This window comes from Echinops telfairi, unplaced genomic scaffold (genome assembly GCF_000313985.2).
Source record: "Echinops telfairi isolate 266 unplaced genomic scaffold, ASM31398v2 ScPeMD7_23;HRSCAF=83, whole genome shotgun sequence".
NCBI classification, from domain to species: domain Eukaryota; kingdom Metazoa; phylum Chordata; class Mammalia; order Afrosoricida; family Tenrecidae; genus Echinops; species Echinops telfairi.
This window is the reverse complement of record NW_022103920.1, coordinates 84,963-101,509: the sequence shown is the minus strand read 5'-3', so window position 1 is coordinate 101,509 and position 16,547 is coordinate 84,963. Positions and strand designations below refer to the sequence as shown.

At 54.4% G+C, this 16,547-nt stretch overlaps 2 protein-coding genes across 2 annotated transcripts; one reads left to right on the top strand and one right to left on the bottom strand.

Annotated features, from left to right (window-relative positions):
* Nucleotides 1–1,558: 1,558 nt before the first annotated feature.
* Nucleotides 1,559–11,710, top strand: LRRC61 (leucine rich repeat containing 61). The gene is made up of 2 exons (XM_004713931.2): nucleotides 1,559–1,732; nucleotides 10,566–11,710. Exon 2 carries the CDS (start codon nucleotides 10,686–10,688, stop codon nucleotides 11,457–11,459), a length of 774 nt encoding a protein of 257 aa, XP_004713988.1. The 5' UTR covers nucleotides 1,559–1,732; nucleotides 10,566–10,685; the 3' UTR covers nucleotides 11,460–11,710.
* A 203-nt stretch (nucleotides 11,711–11,913) lies between these two features.
* RARRES2 (retinoic acid receptor responder 2) lies at nucleotides 11,914–15,151 on the bottom strand. Its single transcript, XM_004713930.2, has 6 exons — nucleotides 15,075–15,151; nucleotides 14,186–14,368; nucleotides 13,915–14,019; nucleotides 12,405–12,500; nucleotides 12,168–12,295; nucleotides 11,914–12,020 (listed from the first exon to the last, which is right to left on the bottom strand). Exons 2-5 carry the CDS (start codon nucleotides 14,357–14,359, stop codon nucleotides 12,179–12,181), a joined length of 492 nt encoding a protein of 163 aa, XP_004713987.1. The 5' UTR covers nucleotides 14,360–14,368; nucleotides 15,075–15,151; the 3' UTR covers nucleotides 11,914–12,020; nucleotides 12,168–12,178.
* Between the last annotated feature and the right edge of the window lie 1,396 nt (nucleotides 15,152–16,547).

Below are 16,547 nucleotides of genomic sequence, written 5' to 3'. Positions count from 1 at the left end.
GGTATGGCAGGAGCCTTTGATGGTCCCATGGGGGTATGGCAGGGGGACTAAGAATGGAGAGGAGTCTGAAGGTCAGGCCAGATACCAACCTGGGAGACATCTGGGGTCGAAGGACCCTTTCACAGGGGTCACCCGATTCAAAACCCTAACAAAATTACAGTTATGAAGTAGCAGTGAAAATAATTTTCTGGTTGGGGGGGGTCACCACAACATGAGGAACTGTATTAAAGGGTTGTGGCATTAGGAAGGTTGAGAACCACTGGCATACAAGAAGGTGACTGAAGCTAGGGGAGTTCAAGTGAGAAACACCCAGAATGGAGCCCAAGGAAGACCAGCCCTTCAGTGAGGCCAGCCCAGAGAGGCTGGCCACAGGTAGGAGGAAAACTGGCTGTGTTGTCATGGAGACCAAAGGAGGAGTGGTTACAGAGAAAGGATAGTTCAGACTCTGGCAAATACCTACCAGTGGTCAAGGTCTGCCTGGGCTATGGGAAGGGATGGTGAGGTCACATTGGGGTCGACCAATGAGTGTGATTGGCATGGGGCGGGCGGGCGGGTGGGGGGAGGATGGTCAGGAAGACCATGACAGCCTGGGCTGGGCCCTCTGAGTGGGGGGCAGTGATGGAATTCAGAAGACCTGCCTGGAGTTAATTTTCTTGAGGCCATAGGGTGGGAACCAGAGGAAGTGACAACAGTTGAGAACCTCGCCCCACCCCACCCCTGCTTTGTAGAAGATGGGGAGGGGTTGAGCAGCCTAGGCCTTGGAATGTGGCTCTGGGGTTGGGGAGAAGCTCAAGGTCTTTTGTGAGACATACTGCACACTTTGGTTCCCCCGGTGGGACATCACCACATGTACCTGGAGCTTGGTTTGGGCCCCAGGATGGGCCCTGGAGACCTGTGGCAGCTTAGAGCCAGGCACAGTCTCAACGCTTGGTCGACCTGCACTAAACGTGGGAGAAAGACTGGGCGTTCTGCCATTAACAGGCACGGTCTCGGGACCCCACAGGGGGTGGCTGTGAGTCAGCATTGGTTCCACTCATTGTGTGCCTACTGGGCCACCTCTCCATCTTTCCACACGGGTCTTCCTCTGTACTGAGCTCTCCTGAGGACACGTCCAAAGGAAGCAGTTCTGCCGGTGTCCTGCTGCGACCCATAAGGGCTTTTCCCCGCCCCCAAATATTGCTGTTGGTCTCCATAAGGTAGATTGCCAGACCTTGCTTCTTGCTCTGCCGCTCTGCTGACACCCGTCCACCATGGGTGACCCCGCTGGCATTTGGAAGCCGGTGGTGCAGCGTCCAGCAGCACGGAGCGCGCAGTACACCTGCCCACAGCCAGCGCGCTTTGCGGGCGCTGGTCGCCCACCGCGTCAAGGTGACCCGACCCCCCGCTCATCTTTCCGCACCCCCCTGCCTTTCCGCACCCCCCACCCACCCGCTAGCGCTCGCGCCTGCGCACTGCGTGCTCACACCCAACCGGATTCCGTTGGAATGCGCGGACACGTGGCCTGCGCCTGCGCACTAGCCGCCGCGGGGAGTTGCGGGGGTCGCCTACCATCCGCGGGGTGGGCGCGGCCTCCCCCCACGGGCTTCCCAGGAGTGACCTTCACAGCCGCGGGGAGGGCGCGGTCGCTGGTGGGCGAAGCTGCTTGACCAGGCGGAGGACTGGCGGGGCTGCGGTGCCTCCTGGCGGCCGAGTTCCGAGGGCCCCATCCTCCCGGTGGACTCGAATTCCCGAGGTAGGCGCCCTGGGTCTGCTCACTGCAGGGACAGGGACCCGGGAGCTAGGTCTGAGCTGGGGTAGCGGAGTGGGGTCTCTGAGCCTGACGTGGAGTGTCCTCCCCAGTGAGAAGTGGACTGCTCTCCTTTGATGCAGCTTTTGCGTCATGTGAAATCTTAAGACGCACGATTCTTATTTAAAATATCAGCTTGCTTTGTAAGGAGCCACATTTGCACGTGGGCCGAAACCCCAAAATGCATGGTGGTTTGCGACCTCTTTTTCTCAAACCTTCCTGTTTCCCAAGCATTCCCTCCCCACCTTTCAATCCCCTGGCCACAGGTGGGTGGGAGGGAGCGTGTGAGCACCCAGCCAAAGGCCCTGGGCCCCTGCCAAATGCTGGAGAAAGGAGCAAACTGGCCTACCCCTCCACCTCCCATCAGAATCTGAGAGCACATCGGACTGGGGGGCGGGGGAGGGGGCACTTCAAAGCCTCCTGATTTTGGAGCAAACGGAGGAGGTTTGAGTGCTGAAGCTTGCCCTCTAGCACAGCCCCCACATATAAATGGCTTCCACTTGGGACCCCAGAGCTTTCTGGCCATCACAATCAAGAGGAATGGCCTAGCGTTCATTGCCAGAAAGGATCTTGCTAAATCCATCATGAAGCACAGTGTTATCTGTGATAGGATTTTATCTATCCCCCTTCAAGGAAACCTAATCAATAGTCTTCAAATGATGCATCAATCACAAAAGCTAGTGATGAAGAAATTGAAAAATTTTACCAACAACGTCAATAGGAAAATTGATCAAACATGCACTCAAGATGCATTAATAGTTATTGGTGATTGGAATGCAAAAGTTGGAAACAGAGGAAGGAACAGTAGTTGGAAAACATGAACTTGGGCACAGAAATGAAGCTGGATATTACATGATAGAATTTTGCAAAACCAATGACTTGTTCCTAGAAAATACCTTTTTCAACAACACTAAAGCCAATTTTTTAAAAATCATTTTATTAGGGGCTCATACAACTCTTATCACAATCCATACACACATCAATTGTGTAAAGCGCATTTTTTGTACATTCATTGCCCTCATCATTCTCAAAGCATTTTCTCTCCACTTAAACCCCCCGGCATTGGGTCCTCATTTTTCCCCTTCCTCCCCACTCCCCCCTCCCTCATGAGCCCTTGATAGTTTATAAATTGTTATTTTGTCATATCTTACCCTTCACCACATCTCCCTTTCACCCACTTTTCTGTTGTCCGTCCCCCAGGGAGGAGGTCACATATAGTTCCTTGTAATCGGTTCCCTCTTTCCTACCCACTCTCCCTCTACCCTCCCAGTATCGCCACTCACACCACTGGTCTTGTAGGGCTCATCCACCCTGGATTCCCTATATTTTCAGTTTCTATCTGTACCAGTGTATATCCTCTGGTCTAGCCAGACTTGCAAGGTCGAATTCAAGTCATGGTAGTGGGAGCGGGGAGGAAACATTTAGGAACTAGAGGAAAGTTGTATTTTTCATCGTTGTTACATCACACCCTGACTGGCTCGTCTCCTTCCCGAGACCCCTCTGCAAGGGGATCTCCAGGGAAAAGCCAAATATTTTAATGAAATGTACAAAGACCAAGAAATGAGCTGATACCAAGGGCTCAAGTAGAAAGCAAATGTTTTGAGAATGATGAGGGCAACAAATGTACAAATGTGCTTGACACAATGGATGTATGTATGGATTGTGCTAAGAGTTGCATGAGCCCCCAATAAAATGATAAAAAAAGAAAACCAAAAGGGAAGAACTCACTCAGCATATCTTAAATGCAAGAAAAAAATGCAAGCCTCAAGTTGCAGTCTTAAAATATTCTTTGGGCAAAATATTGAACGATGCAGGAAGCATCAAGAGAAGTTGGAAAGATTTTGCAGTCACTGGACCAGAAAGAACTAGTCGACAGCCCACCATCTCAGGAGGCAGCAGATGAGGAAGACCCAGTGGTGCTGCAGGAAGAAGTTCAGACTGCTCTGAATGCATTAGTGTCAATTCCGGATTGACAGAATACGGATCGAAATGTTTTAGCAAGTGGAGAAGCACTGGAAGCACTCACTCATCTATACCAGGAAATTTGGAAGACAACTGTGTGACTGACTGGCTGGAAGAGATCCGTATCTGTGCCCATTCCAAAGAAAGGTGAACCAATAGAATGCTCCAACGATTGCACAATGTCATTGATACTGCATGCAAGTAACATCTTGCTTAAGATCATTCAACAATGGTTGCAGCAGTACATTGACAGGGACTTGCCAGAAGTTTGGGCCAGATTCAGAAGAGGCCATAGAACAAGGGATATCATTGACGATGTCAGATGAATCTTGACTCACAGCAGAGAATACTAGAAAGATGTTTACTTGTGTTGCATTGACTATGCAAGGGCATTTGACAGTACGGACCATAGGAAACTATAGAAAACCTTGAGAGTCGTGGAAATCCCAGGACACTTGATGAATGTGCTCACGAGGAACTTGGACATGGATCAAGAGGCAGTTGTGCAAACAGGACAAAGTCATACTGCATGGTTTAAAATCAGGAAAGGTGTGCATTGGGGTTGTATCCTCTCACCATACTTGTTGAATCTATATGCTGAGCAAATCATCTTGTAATAGTTAGCCTAAGTAAAACCATTTTATATTAAGCAACAGTCTGCACTAGACCATAAGTGCAACCTCAGGCCTTTGTAGCCCATTGTTCCTCAAACTGGGAGTAGCCCCTCGGTCCTCAAACTAGAAATAGTCCCTTGATCTCAGGACTGGTAGCAGACTATCTTGTGACAGTAAATTGTGCTGAATCGCTTAACCGCAAGTTCTGCTTCTGGACAGCATGCTTGCACAGCTCAACTGTTTGATAAAACCCTAGAGACCTAAGTCTGTGAACAAGCGGAACCAGTCACTTTCTTTAGACTGGTCCCTGCGCAGGGTCTTTTTTTCTCTTTTCTGTCCCTCTTTAATAAACTGTTTTCCTTTGTACTAAAGACTGAGTTGTTCTTGTCCGGTTCATGCACAATAATCTGAGAAGCCGGATTATATGAAGAAAGACGTGGCACCAGAGGAAGGCTTATTAACAACCTGCGATATGCAGGTGACACAACGTTGCTTGTGAAAGTGAGGAGTACCTGAAGCACTTGCTGATGATCAAGGGCTGCAGCTTTCAGTGTGGACGGAACTCAATGTAAGGAAGACCCACATACCCATAACCGGACCAATAGCTAACATCATGGTGAATGAAGAAAAGGTTGAAGTTGTCAAGGATTTTGTCTTACTTGGATCCACAATCAATGCTCATGGAAGCAGCAGTCAAGAGATCAAAAGACATTTCGTTCGGGACATTTGCTGCACAAGACCTTTTTAGAGTATTGAAGAGCAAAGATATTACTTTGAGGACTAAGATGTGCCTGACCCAAACCATCATTATATGCATGTGCAAGTTGGACATTGAATAAGGAAGATCTTCGAAGAACCAGTGCATTTGAATCATGGTGCTGGAGATTAAAACTGAAAGTACCAGGGACTGCTACTTGGAAGAAGTGAGGCCAGAGTGCTCTTAGAGGCAAGGATGGCAAGACTTCGTCTTACGTACTTTGGACATGTTGTCAGGAGAGACCAGTCCCTGGAGAAGGACATCATGCTTGGTAAAGAAGAAGGGCAGTGAAAGAGAGGAAGCCCCCCACAAGATGGACGGACACAGTGGCTGCATCAGTGGGCGAGATGGACGGATACAGTGGCTGCATCAGTGGGCACAGGCAGAGGAACCACTGTGAGGCTGGCGCAGGACCGGGCAGGGTCTTCTTCTGTTACACAGGGGCACGATGCCCTGGAGCTGACTCATGCCACCTAACAACAGCACTGAGCTTCTCTGTTGTGTCTTCCCACAGATGAAGTCACTTTGATTTCTGTGTATTCCACCGGGGAATTCTGTGTGTATAGCTGCCTTTTGTGTTGTTGAAAAAGGGTATTTTCTAGGAACAAGTCATTGGTTTTGCAAAATTCTATCATACAATATCCAGCTTCATTTCTGTGCCCAAGTTCATGTGCCCAACTACTGTTCCTTCCTCTTTGTTTCCAACTTTTACATTCCAATCACCAATAACTATTAATGCATCTTGATTGCACGTTTGATCAATTTTCCCATTGACGTTGTTGGTAAAATTTTTCAATCTCTTCATCACTAGCTTTTGTGGTTGGTACATAATTTGAAGAGTGATTGTATTGCTTGGGTTTCCTTGGAGGGAATAGATATAATCCTATCACAGATAACACTGTGATTCATGCTGGACTTAGCAAGATCCTTGCTAACAACGAGTGCCAGGCCATCCCTCTGGATTGCGTTACTCCTGGCATGGTCAGTCATATGTTTTTACACTTCAGAACAGTTGGTGTCAGTCCACTGCAGCTCACTAGGGCCTAGGATATTGACTTGTATGCATTCATTTAATTTTTTTGGATCGCTTCCAATTTTCCTAAATTCATACTTTGCACATTCCAAGTTCAGCTCCTCAGAAGATTTTTGCAGCTGTTTCGCTGTCCCTTAAGTCAGGCCCCATCCGCAAACGACGAGTCTGAAGGCTCCACTCTCACAGGCTTCCCCCGACTCATCACCACGGCCAACTCCACCCCGAGAAATCAGCCCTCTTTGATCGTATTTCGGGTGCCCTCGGATCTGAGGGGCCATCTGCCATCTGTATCTCTGACAGTGTTCTGCTTCCTGTGTTCAGGCTCTCAGTATCTGACAGTGCTTCGAAGTTGTGCATGAAGTTTCCAGCGGCTTCTTCCTCTGAAGTAGGGGACCGAGCCCTTCTTCACTGTCTGTTCTTAGTCTGAAGCTCCGCTGAAATAATCTATCTAAAAATCGATCTCTATCTGTCTATCTATCTATCTATCTATCTATCTATCTATCTATCTATCTATCATCTATCTATCTATCCCCTTCTCATCTCCTAGGCAAATCCCACTCACCACAGCCCCCCGCCCCCCTGAGTTGCTCCCAGGGTCTTCTCGGTCATTGTCTTTTTTTTTTTTTAATTATTTTATTGGGAGCTCGTACAATTCTTACCACAATCCATACATCCATCCATTGTGTCAAGCACATATGCACATTTGTTGCCCTCATCATTCTCAAAACATTTTCCTCTCACTCTAGCCCCTAATATCAGTTGCTCATTTTCCCCCTCCTTCCCCACTCCCCTTCCCTCATGAACCCTTCATAGCTCATAAATTATTATAGTTTTGTCATAAGTTACCCTGTCCGATGTTTCCCTCCATGGGAACAGATTGTCACATCTTTCTTGGAGCAACTGGATGGGTTTGAACTACTAACCTTTTGTGAGCAGGTGACCACTTCACCACTCCCTTGAGAGATCTAACCAAGCCATTTCCCTCCAATGGATGAACCTTCTCCCCCCTGCCCCGCCCCCATGCCCGCCATTGTAAGTCCCTGCTGCCCCACACTCCTCACTCCATGGCCCACCGCCACCTTCTTCATTTCCTGAAATGACTCCACACTTGGTTGGCAACTCCTTTCTTTCTCATCGTTTGGTTTCACGAATATTGCTTCTTTCTGGTTTTTCTATCCGTTGCTTTTTGGTTGTCTCTGAGATCTGCTCGTCTTCCTCTTGTTAGCGGCTGTTGTTAGCGCCAGACTCCTGGCGACCCAAGAGAATGAAGCCCTGGCCCCCCAGCACCGCCCCATCATCGGTCTCTATCAGGCCGAGGCCATGCAGAGAGTTTAGTTTGGAACCAGCTCCCTGTTGCCACGGTGCTGACAGCTGCCAAGAGGCTTGCAGGCTGGGGCAGGGTAAGGAGGAGGCCTGGCTTGTCCCCCGCACCACCACCCAGCGCTGTCTGGGCAGCCTTTCTGCATGCGTCCCTGCATTTCTGTGGGTGTTTACCTGGATCTGCCCCTTCAGCCAGATGTCTCTGCCCTCGCCCACAGGTAGGCACACCTCGGAGACATGGTGGGCACAGTTCCAGTCGACCTCAATAAAGCAAGTGCCCCAGTCAAGCGGGTCACACAGCTGCTTTGATTTCTCAGTGCATATTAGGGCTGTTTTGCACTGTCTGTGGTCTGTTACGATGCAGTAGTATTGTGGGAGACACCTGAAATATTGTGAGAACACTCGAGGTGAGCATGTGCTGTGAGAGAACATGGTGCTGACAGGCTTACTTAGCGCAGGACTGCGGCAGGCCCTCCGACATGGGTCCGAAGGGACAATGAAAGGAGGTGTGCCTGTACCCAGCCATCACACCCCCTCCGAAGGCTCCGCACACTCGGATTTCCAAGGTGACCTCCAGTCTTTTCTTCCACCTCCACCCTACAGTCACAGTCTGCCCTCCTTCCCAGTCTCCCTGCCCGACATCTCTCTCCAGCCTGCCCCTTGACCAGTGCACTCCCCCGTGTGCTGCTTAACGCCAGGTGGGGCTGAGTCCCAGGCCTTCAACCTCTGGGCTTGGGGCCTCCTCTAAGAGGGGCCGGTAGTAGCTCCTTACTCTTCACTATCAAGGAAGCAAAGCTCACAGACGGTCTGCTTTCTTAAGATTCAGAATTGAGCGTGCATTCAGACGAACTCCAGAGTGCCCACCTCTCAGTGCCCCTTGTGATGGCAGCGTGGCATTCCTGCTGCCCCCAGTGCTGGCACAAGGCCGAGCACTGGCTGGGGAGGCGGGCAGATTCCAGGGAAGGACCTGCAGCTGTGAGCAGAGTCCCATCAGCCCCACAGGACTGCAACCCAGGCCCCCTCATGTTAAGGCTCAGTGGCTCTCCATAGGCCGTCATCAGCCTCCTGAGGGTCGGTGTCCGCCCGAGTTCTGCTTTTCCCTGTACTGGGGCTTCTTGGCTACTTTCACCCCAGAATGGGGTGTGGGGAGGGAGGAGTGGCCTTTTTCCCAGAGTGGAGCCTACTGACAGAGGTTTGTATTCTCGGAAAAGCTGCCCCCTCCGCCACCGCCAGGCTGCATGCTCCCCAGGGGCAGTACTGTTCTCCACCCAGACACCACCATGTGCCCACACCAGCTGCCCCGAACTGCTGGGTCCTTCACTTCTGTTTATACCTGGCGTCCCCATCGACAGTTGTCTTAATCGGGGGACAAAACTCAGCAGCTCCCGCTCATATGGAATGATCCTAACTTCTCAGCATGAGTGAAAGGGAGAGGGCCAGGCCTTCTACCACCGTGGCATGGTAGAAGGAAGCTGGGTGCAGAAGCAGGGCTCCCAAGAGCCAAGATCTCTTCTCAGAGCTGGTGGACAGTTCCAGGTGGGGGCTCTTGAATAGTCCTTGGCGTAGGGCAGAGGGTGTGCCAGATGGCACTGGGGCCTGGTCCCCTCGGCTTGGGGAATGAGCCCTGATGATGCAAGCTCAGGCGGCCTGGGACTGCCCGGCACGACGACCACACACTTTCTGCAGGAGTGAGTGATTCTCCCGGTGACACTGGCTGACCGTGGGCCAAGTCCTCAGTGTTGGGAAACTGCCCTGAGCAGGGACCTGTTCTTGTCCTGCTGCTGATACCTTGATCCCTCTGTGGGCTGGTGTTGTCCCCGCCCCTCCCCTAGGTCTCGGCCCCTCTCCCACCAGCCCCTTCCATCACACTGGAGCCCTGCCTCTCCCGATCAGACCACCAAAGGTCACCTCCTTTCCCTTATGCAAAGCCGCTATGTCTGCATGTGTGTGAGATCTGTTGGTGCCAGAGGAGCTGAGGAGCTAGTGTGTGTGTGTGTGTGTTGTGTATGTGTCTCTGTGTGTGCATTTGTGTGTTTGAGTGTGTGGTATGTGTGTGTCTGTGTAGTGTGTCTAGTGTGTATCTATATGTGGTATGTGTGCTTAGTGTGTGCGTAGTGTATATGTACGCATGTAGTATAGACAGTGTGTACACATGTAATGTGTGCTTAGTATGTATGGTGTGTGGTTTGTGTAGTATGTATCTAGTGTGTGTATGTAATGTGTATAGTGTATATGTAGCTGTGTGGTGTGGATGTGTTTGTGTAATGTATACGTAGTGTGCATGTGTATGTAGTGTGTACATGTGTCTGTGTGTTGCGTATTGTCTCTGTGTTGTGTGTGCATGTAGTCTGTATGTGCAGCATGTGTGTATCATGGAGCATACAGTGTATGTGTAGCATGTGTGTGGAGCTGTGGGCAGGGCAGCGGCTGGGGACTGGCCCGTGCTGCTACTGCTGCTGCTCCTTGTGGCAACCAGACATGGACACCTGGCTCCTGCTCCCTGCTGTTCCAGGGGTCACAGGTTGGTCCACAGAATCTGGACACTGTTTGGTCACAGCCAGTTTGATCCGTGGAAGAACGACGGGGCTTTGCAGCCCTGTAAAGAGCTACAGTCGGGGAAAGCCGCAGGGCAGTTCTGCCCAATCCTGCGGGTCGCGGTGAGTCAGCCTCGCCCGATGGCCGTGAGTCTTAGCGAGAGTCTGGTGACTCCGTGAAGACAACTGTTTGGAGGGGCTGTCACTGGGCCTGTGCTTTTGTTTGAATTCACACACACACAGGCTGCCCAGGAGGGGCAAGGTGCACCTGTTGTATTAAACTTCAAAAGTGTATTAGGATAGAACCTCAGTGCTCATCAGAAAGTGATTGAGGACTGGGGCCTGAGTCCAGATGTGAAGAGTGGGAAGAACCAGAGAACTGCAACGCTGGGCCCCGGCCAGCCACGGAGAGCCCTCCCGCCCCCGGCCGCCTCCTGGCGGCAGCCTGGCTCTAGATCTGCCCTTGCCAGGGGGATTTCCAGTGGTGGGGCTAAAGGTCATTGCTTTCTGCTGTCACTGCTAGGACCCAAAGACCCAGTGTGCTTTTCTCTCTCCCTAGGCACCTGCTGGCTCCGCATGGCTCACTGCATGGTGCCCTTTGCAGTGTGAACACCAGCTGGCCCTGTGGCACCCCCCCTGACGGGCCCACAGGACCCAGGCCACTGGAGCCAAGTGTCTCATGGAGCCTCGGGGCAAGACACCTGGAGAGGGCGACGCGGGGCGTGTCACAGCGCAGCTGCTGAAGTCCTGCACTGGTGAGTTCGCCCTGGACTCCATCCTGCTGCTGAATCTTCGGGGCCTGGGCCTCGTGGACCTGGGCTGCCTGGGCGAGTGTCTGGGCCTGGAATGGCTGGACCTATCCTGCAACGCGCTCACCCACCTGGGCCCACTGGCAGCCCTGCATCAGCTGACTGTACTCAACGTCTCGCAAAACCGGCTGACCACGCTGGAGCCGCTGGCTGCCTGTGAGAACCTGCAGAGCCTCAACACAGCCGGGAATCTGCTGGCAGACCCTGGGCAGCTGCAGTGTCTGGCGGGGCTGCGGAGCCTCGAGAGCCTGCGGCTCCAGGACCCCCTGGCACGCCTCAGCAACCCCCTGTGCGCCAACCCCTCCTATCGGGCTGGGGTCCACGAGCTGCTGCCTGGTCTGAAGGTCATTGACGGGGAGAGAGTGACTGGCCGTGGCAGTGAGCTCTACCAGCTGTGCCGAGACCTGGACAACTCCCTAAGGTCAGGCCCCAGCCCCCGGGTCTCAGAGGCCCAGCCGTGGGTGGAGCCCAGCTACTGGGAGGCCTGGCCAGGGCGTAGCAGCTCCATCCTGGAGGAGGCCTGCCGGCAGTTCCAGGCCACACTGCAGGAATGCCGGGACCTGGATCGCCAGGCGGGGGAGAGCCTGGCTCAGGCAGAGCAGGCCCTGAGTCCAGCGAGAGCGCAGTCCTCCTTCATGTTCTGAGTGCGGAGGCTCCTGGCCTCTGACTTCTCACCTGGTTCCCCTTCTCCACGCCCACCATGTGGTCTCCAGGGTTCCCACAGTGGCCACCCGAGACTCCTGGTAGGCAAGGCGTGGCAGGCATGCCTCTGGCCCTAGCCATTCCTGCAGGGTGGGCCGCCCTGCCCTGCTGTGGCTGCCTGCCTGCCTGCCCACCCTCTTGTGCCCTGAAATCCTAGCCCACCCACCCCATTAAATCCTCATTTCTGCTCTCATGTTTCCTGCCACTCCCTGTGGGCAAGTGAGGATGTGGCCTCCTGCAGGAAGGGGTCCAGAGGGCCAGCGCACAGCCTGCAGGGCCAGGTCCAACCCAAGGGCCCTGCTACTTCCTGTGAGAAGAGGGGCCTACAGGAGGGACTGCAAGGCAGTGGTGGTGCTGGGGGTGGGGTGGGGGCTGACAAAGAGAGCAGGTGACAGCTGGAGGGGACCAGCTTTATTAACCTGGCACTTAGCGTCCTCCGGGCACAGGGAGGGAGTGGCCCCATCGCTGATGACCTGCACCCGTCCAGGAAGTGGAGCCCCATTCTAGGGAAAAGAGCAGGATGTGGGTATGAGGAGGCTGCCCTGGGCTGGCCCCCGCTTTCCTCTCTCCTCTCTGCCTCCCCCAACCTCTTCCATTTTAAACTCAGGGCCCTGAAACCACCCTAACTTGAACTTGGTCATCACTCATACCTGATCCAGGCTCAGTTTGGGGGCGGGGCCTTGAAAAAGGCGAACTGTCCAGGGAAGTAGAAGCTGTGGGGGTCCTCACCAGCCCGCTCCACCCTGGAGCACTGGGCCTCCTGGTGCTCACTGGGCTCCTGGCAGGAGGGAATGGCAGTTTAGGTGTGGGGAGGGCTCCCACCTCTCTGCAGCCCCCTGCATGCCACTCCTCCAGGCCCAGCTGCAGCACTAGGCCCAGGTTCTTACCCGAGGAGGCTGTGTTTGAATGGGGCAGTGGACCATCCGGCCCAGAACTCTGTCCTCAGAGCTCAGTTTGATGCAGGCCAGGCATTTCCGCTTCCTCTGGGGAAGGAAGCATGGGAGAGATGCAGGGGTAAGTACAGGAGGCCCTGGGCACTCCAAGGATGGAGAATGAGGCAGATGTCAGGCTGGGGTGCTCTAAGTACCAGAGGTGCAGCCCCTGCCCTGCAGGCCCTGAGGGGGTACAGCCCCTGCCCTGATGGCCCTGCCAGCCAGTCTTCAGAGCAGCCTCCCAGAGGTCAAATGGCCCTGGTGCTTTTCATCTCACAACTTCAGGTTATGGCAGCAGTCATGTGTGGGTGTGGGCACTGCATGTGTGAGCACAGGCACATGTGAGCACATATGTGTGCATGTGTGTGAGTGGGCACATGCATGTATGAACAAGGCACATAGCACAGGCACACATGTGAACAAGTATATGTACTTTTTTGAGCAAGTCGTGTGTGTGCACATGGACATGGACACATGTGAGCACAGGCACACGTGTGAGCCCATACAGATGTATGTGAGCACATGTTAGCACAGGCCCACATTATAAGATACATGTTAGCAAGGCACACAATCGTGAGGACACATGTTGGCAATATACCTGTTAGCACATGCACACACCTGGGGACGTGTTAGCACATGCGCACATGTATGAAGACGTGTTAGCAAGGCACACGTGTGAGCACAGATACACATGTGTACTTATAAGAGCCAAGGTCCTCTGGGCTGGGACCTTGCACTCATCTATGACCTGGAGCTGCATATTCTGCTGAGATTTGACTGGATGACAGGGCTCAGGGGCTCAATCCCATCCCTCCTCGCGCAGAGGTCAAACAGGTCTCAGGGAGCCTAGGAAGCTCCAGGTCGGTGCTGGTGCTCAGGCCTGGCAGCCCTAGCCTAGCATCTTCCAGAGCAGCTGGCCACACGTCTCCATGTGGACATAGAAAACGGGAATCAGCCAGACCTGGGCAGGAGGCCAGACCAACCCCCACCATGGGCTTCTGCCAACAGTTAGCTCTAAGGGAGCAGGGGCGGGGGCTGCTTATGCAATGATATGTCCTTGGAACCACCAAACTCTCCCTCCTCCTGCCTCACTCCCCAGACCCCAGTTCACCCACACCCCTGCCCAGCCTGAGCCACTGCACAACGCCCAGTATTCCTTCTCCGCAGTGGGTAACCTCAGAGTCAATCGAGCCCATGTCCCACCTCCCGAGTTCTCACCGCCTGCACTCACGAGTGCACACAGGGACGTAGTACTCATATAGGCATGCATGACCCACCTCAGGCTTACATGGACACACACACATGCATGCAGAGGCACACAGGGACCATGTGTACTCAAGCACACATGTCCTACCTCGGTGCTCACACGCATGTGTGTCCCATCTCCGTGCTCCCATGGGCACACATGCATGCACACATGTCCCACCCTGTTCACGGGCACACACGGGACGCGCACTGCCCCTACCCCGTTGGCCTTGACTTTGCATTCTGGCTTCTTCCAGTCCTTTTTCCGGCAGTGGGTCTGCTGGAGCTTAAATTCCAGCCTCACAAAGATCCCTCCTGGGAATGACTGTGGACAGACAGACAGGAAATGGGGCCAGCGACACCTGGCTTCCCTGCCTCCCAGTGAAACCAAGCACCTGCTGGAGGCCCAGGCACCTCTCAGGCCGCACCCGCCTCCCAAGATCTCACTGGCCTCAGCCCACATGTCCCCTCTGCCCCTGAGGTCCTTCTACCGTGTCTGCTGCCCTGTCCACGCTGGTCTCCCTGAAGGCCCACTGCACAGGTGGGTGCTGGTGGAACTCGGCCAGGGCCACCTCCAGGCTGCGACGCTGGGTCTCTGAGAGCTCCTCTGGGCCCAGGCCCATTGCACCCAGGCCCAGGGTGAGCACGAGTAGCAGGGGTCTCATTGCTGGGCTCTGCAAAGAGGTGGATCCTCAGCCCTCGGGGCTCACGGCCCATGTCACCCCCAGCACCACCTGGGAGCTCGCTTGGTAGACCTAGCAGAGATGGGGATTGCCGTCGGGGTCTCTGGGCCCCATGGGTCCGGCCAAGGCTCCTGTGGCCCTTTCTTAGGTAGGGGATGCAGGACGCCCAGCCCCATTTGTGGACTGGAAAGCAGCCCACCCCTGCTGCTGGGTCCCAGCCAGGCCTCAGCTCTGGGTGGACTCTGACCCATCTCACCCCGCCCTTTGGGCTCCAGCCCTGCCCCTATGAGGTTCCCCAGGGGTGGGCAGGGTTAGCCTGGGGACTCTGGACTTGGAATTCTATGGGATGGACTGAAACTCATGGGAGGAGCCCAGAGGTGGGTGGGGGCCGTGAGGACACTTAACTCTCCCGGCTCTGGGATAGTTGCCCCCCACCAGCCCTCAGAATGGGGGTCTCACTTCCCTTAGCTCTCCCCAGTCCCAAGGGGAGGGTCCGGCCTCCCCTGGCCCAGGCTTCTGACTCAGGCAGATGTTTCCCCCTTCCTTTCTTCTCTCTGCTGCCTTCGCTCAGCCCTTCCCTCGATCATCACCCCCCTGCTCCCCAGCCCTCAGGTCGGGGGTGCCTGAGGGGTCAACCCAGAGGTCATAAGACCAGAACGGCCCAGATGCACAAAGCCTGGGGCTCCTGGCCGCTCACCCTGTGTCCGTCGGTCTGTCCTTGCGAGTTCTGCGGGGCCCAGTGCCCGAGGTCCAGGCCTCCGCCCGCCACCGGCTCCTCCCTCCCTCCCCCAGGACGCCCTCCCCGTCCCCGCCCTGTCCCTCACCCTGCGCTCCAGCTATCTCCGCACCCCTCCCCAGGCCAGCCTCCCGCCTGGGCCCGCCCCTTGCAGGGCGCTGCGTGGCCAGCTGCGTCTGCCAGTGACAGCCCGGGCTCTAGACCTTTTGAGCACAGGCCCCGAGACTGATCGGAGGTCCCAAACCTCCAGCCAGACCAAACCTGAGGAGCCTCTTGGCCCTCCCTCTGCGCCCTCCGTGGGCCCACTGGAAGGACCCTTTGTCCTCAGGGAGTTAGGCCTGCACCTGGGCATCCCGTAGTTAGGCCTTTGTCCAGTCGAGCCCACAGGCTACTCTTCCAGGCCTGCCCCTCCTGTCCCAGAGTGCTTGGTGGTGTGGAAGACGCCAGAGGCCCCACCCGGGTGTGGGCGGCCTCAGCAAGGAGAACGTGCTGCGGAACTCCCAATTCCCAATCCTGGCTCAGCTCCGTGCACTGAAGCTGCTATAAAGGCTGCCAAAGGCATTTCTTTCCGTCAGTTCAACCGTCTGAGAGGGCATCTCCTCTAATGAATTTTGCTGAGCTTCTGCTGTCTCCAAAATGGGGCAGAAACCCCAGATTAAAGGGTTGTTTTGAGGGTGAGAGGAGAAAATGAATGACCCATCCATTGTTTGCTTTCAATTCTTCCCCCTTCCCTCCTCATCTCTGTTAGGATGCTTTAGAGCCAAGAGCTGCCCTTACCATGGGGCCTGGCTGTCCCTGACCCCGAGAGTGGCATGTCACGGCTGTGAGTGGCTCACCTCTCATCAGGTGGAGGAAGGGGTCTGGGCTTCGCCCAGGTCAGAGAAGCAGGATGCAAACACTGCGATCCCTTGCCCGTGAAGGTTAATTTGTGCAGCTGCCAGGTCTTTGGTCACACACTAGTCTAATTGCTGCTGTCACGGAAGGGTTGCATGGTACTAGATGAGCCGAGCTGGCACAGCACAGGTTACCTTCCACATTGTGTTAGTGTGGGTGGACTAGAGAAACAAATCCAAAAACATTCAATGTGTATAAGAAAGAGCTTTACATACAAAGCAGTTGAATACTGAGAAAACATCCCAGCCCACTCCAGGTCAAGTCGATAAGTCCGATATTAGCCCATATGTCCAATACCAATCTATGAAGTCCTCTTCAGAATCACGAAACCCATGTAATGACGCCGAATGCAAGAAGATCACAGGCGAGTGGGTGGGAAGTCTTGTGGGTCTCCACGTGACTCCTCTGGCTCCAGAGGCCTGGCTCCATCAGCCTCTCTCCATGTGTCTTCTCCACAGGGATGTCTCGCAGGAAGTGAGCAGAGAGAGAGTGTCTCCCCGTCTCCAAGGGTGAATACGGAGTTGCCAGAATCCTCAGGAG

Bases quoted from the DNA above. Each gene is read 5' to 3' on its own strand.
- LRRC61 (XM_004713931.2), top strand. From the start codon at position 10,686: ATGGAGCCTCGGGGCAAGACACCTGGAGAGGGCGACGCGGGGCGTGTC.
- RARRES2 (XM_004713930.2), bottom strand. From the start codon at position 14,359: ATGAGACCCCTGCTACTCGTGCTCACCCTGGGCCTGGGTGCAATGGGC. The intron at 12,501-13,914 runs GTAGGGGCAGTG...TTCCTTCCCCAG, and splicing joins GCAAAGTCAAGGCCAACGGG to AGGAAGCGGAAATGCCTGGC. The intron at 12,296-12,404 runs GTAAGAACCTGG...CCCTCCTGCCAG, and splicing joins TTCAAACACAGCCTCCTCGG to GAGCCCAGTGAGCACCAGGA.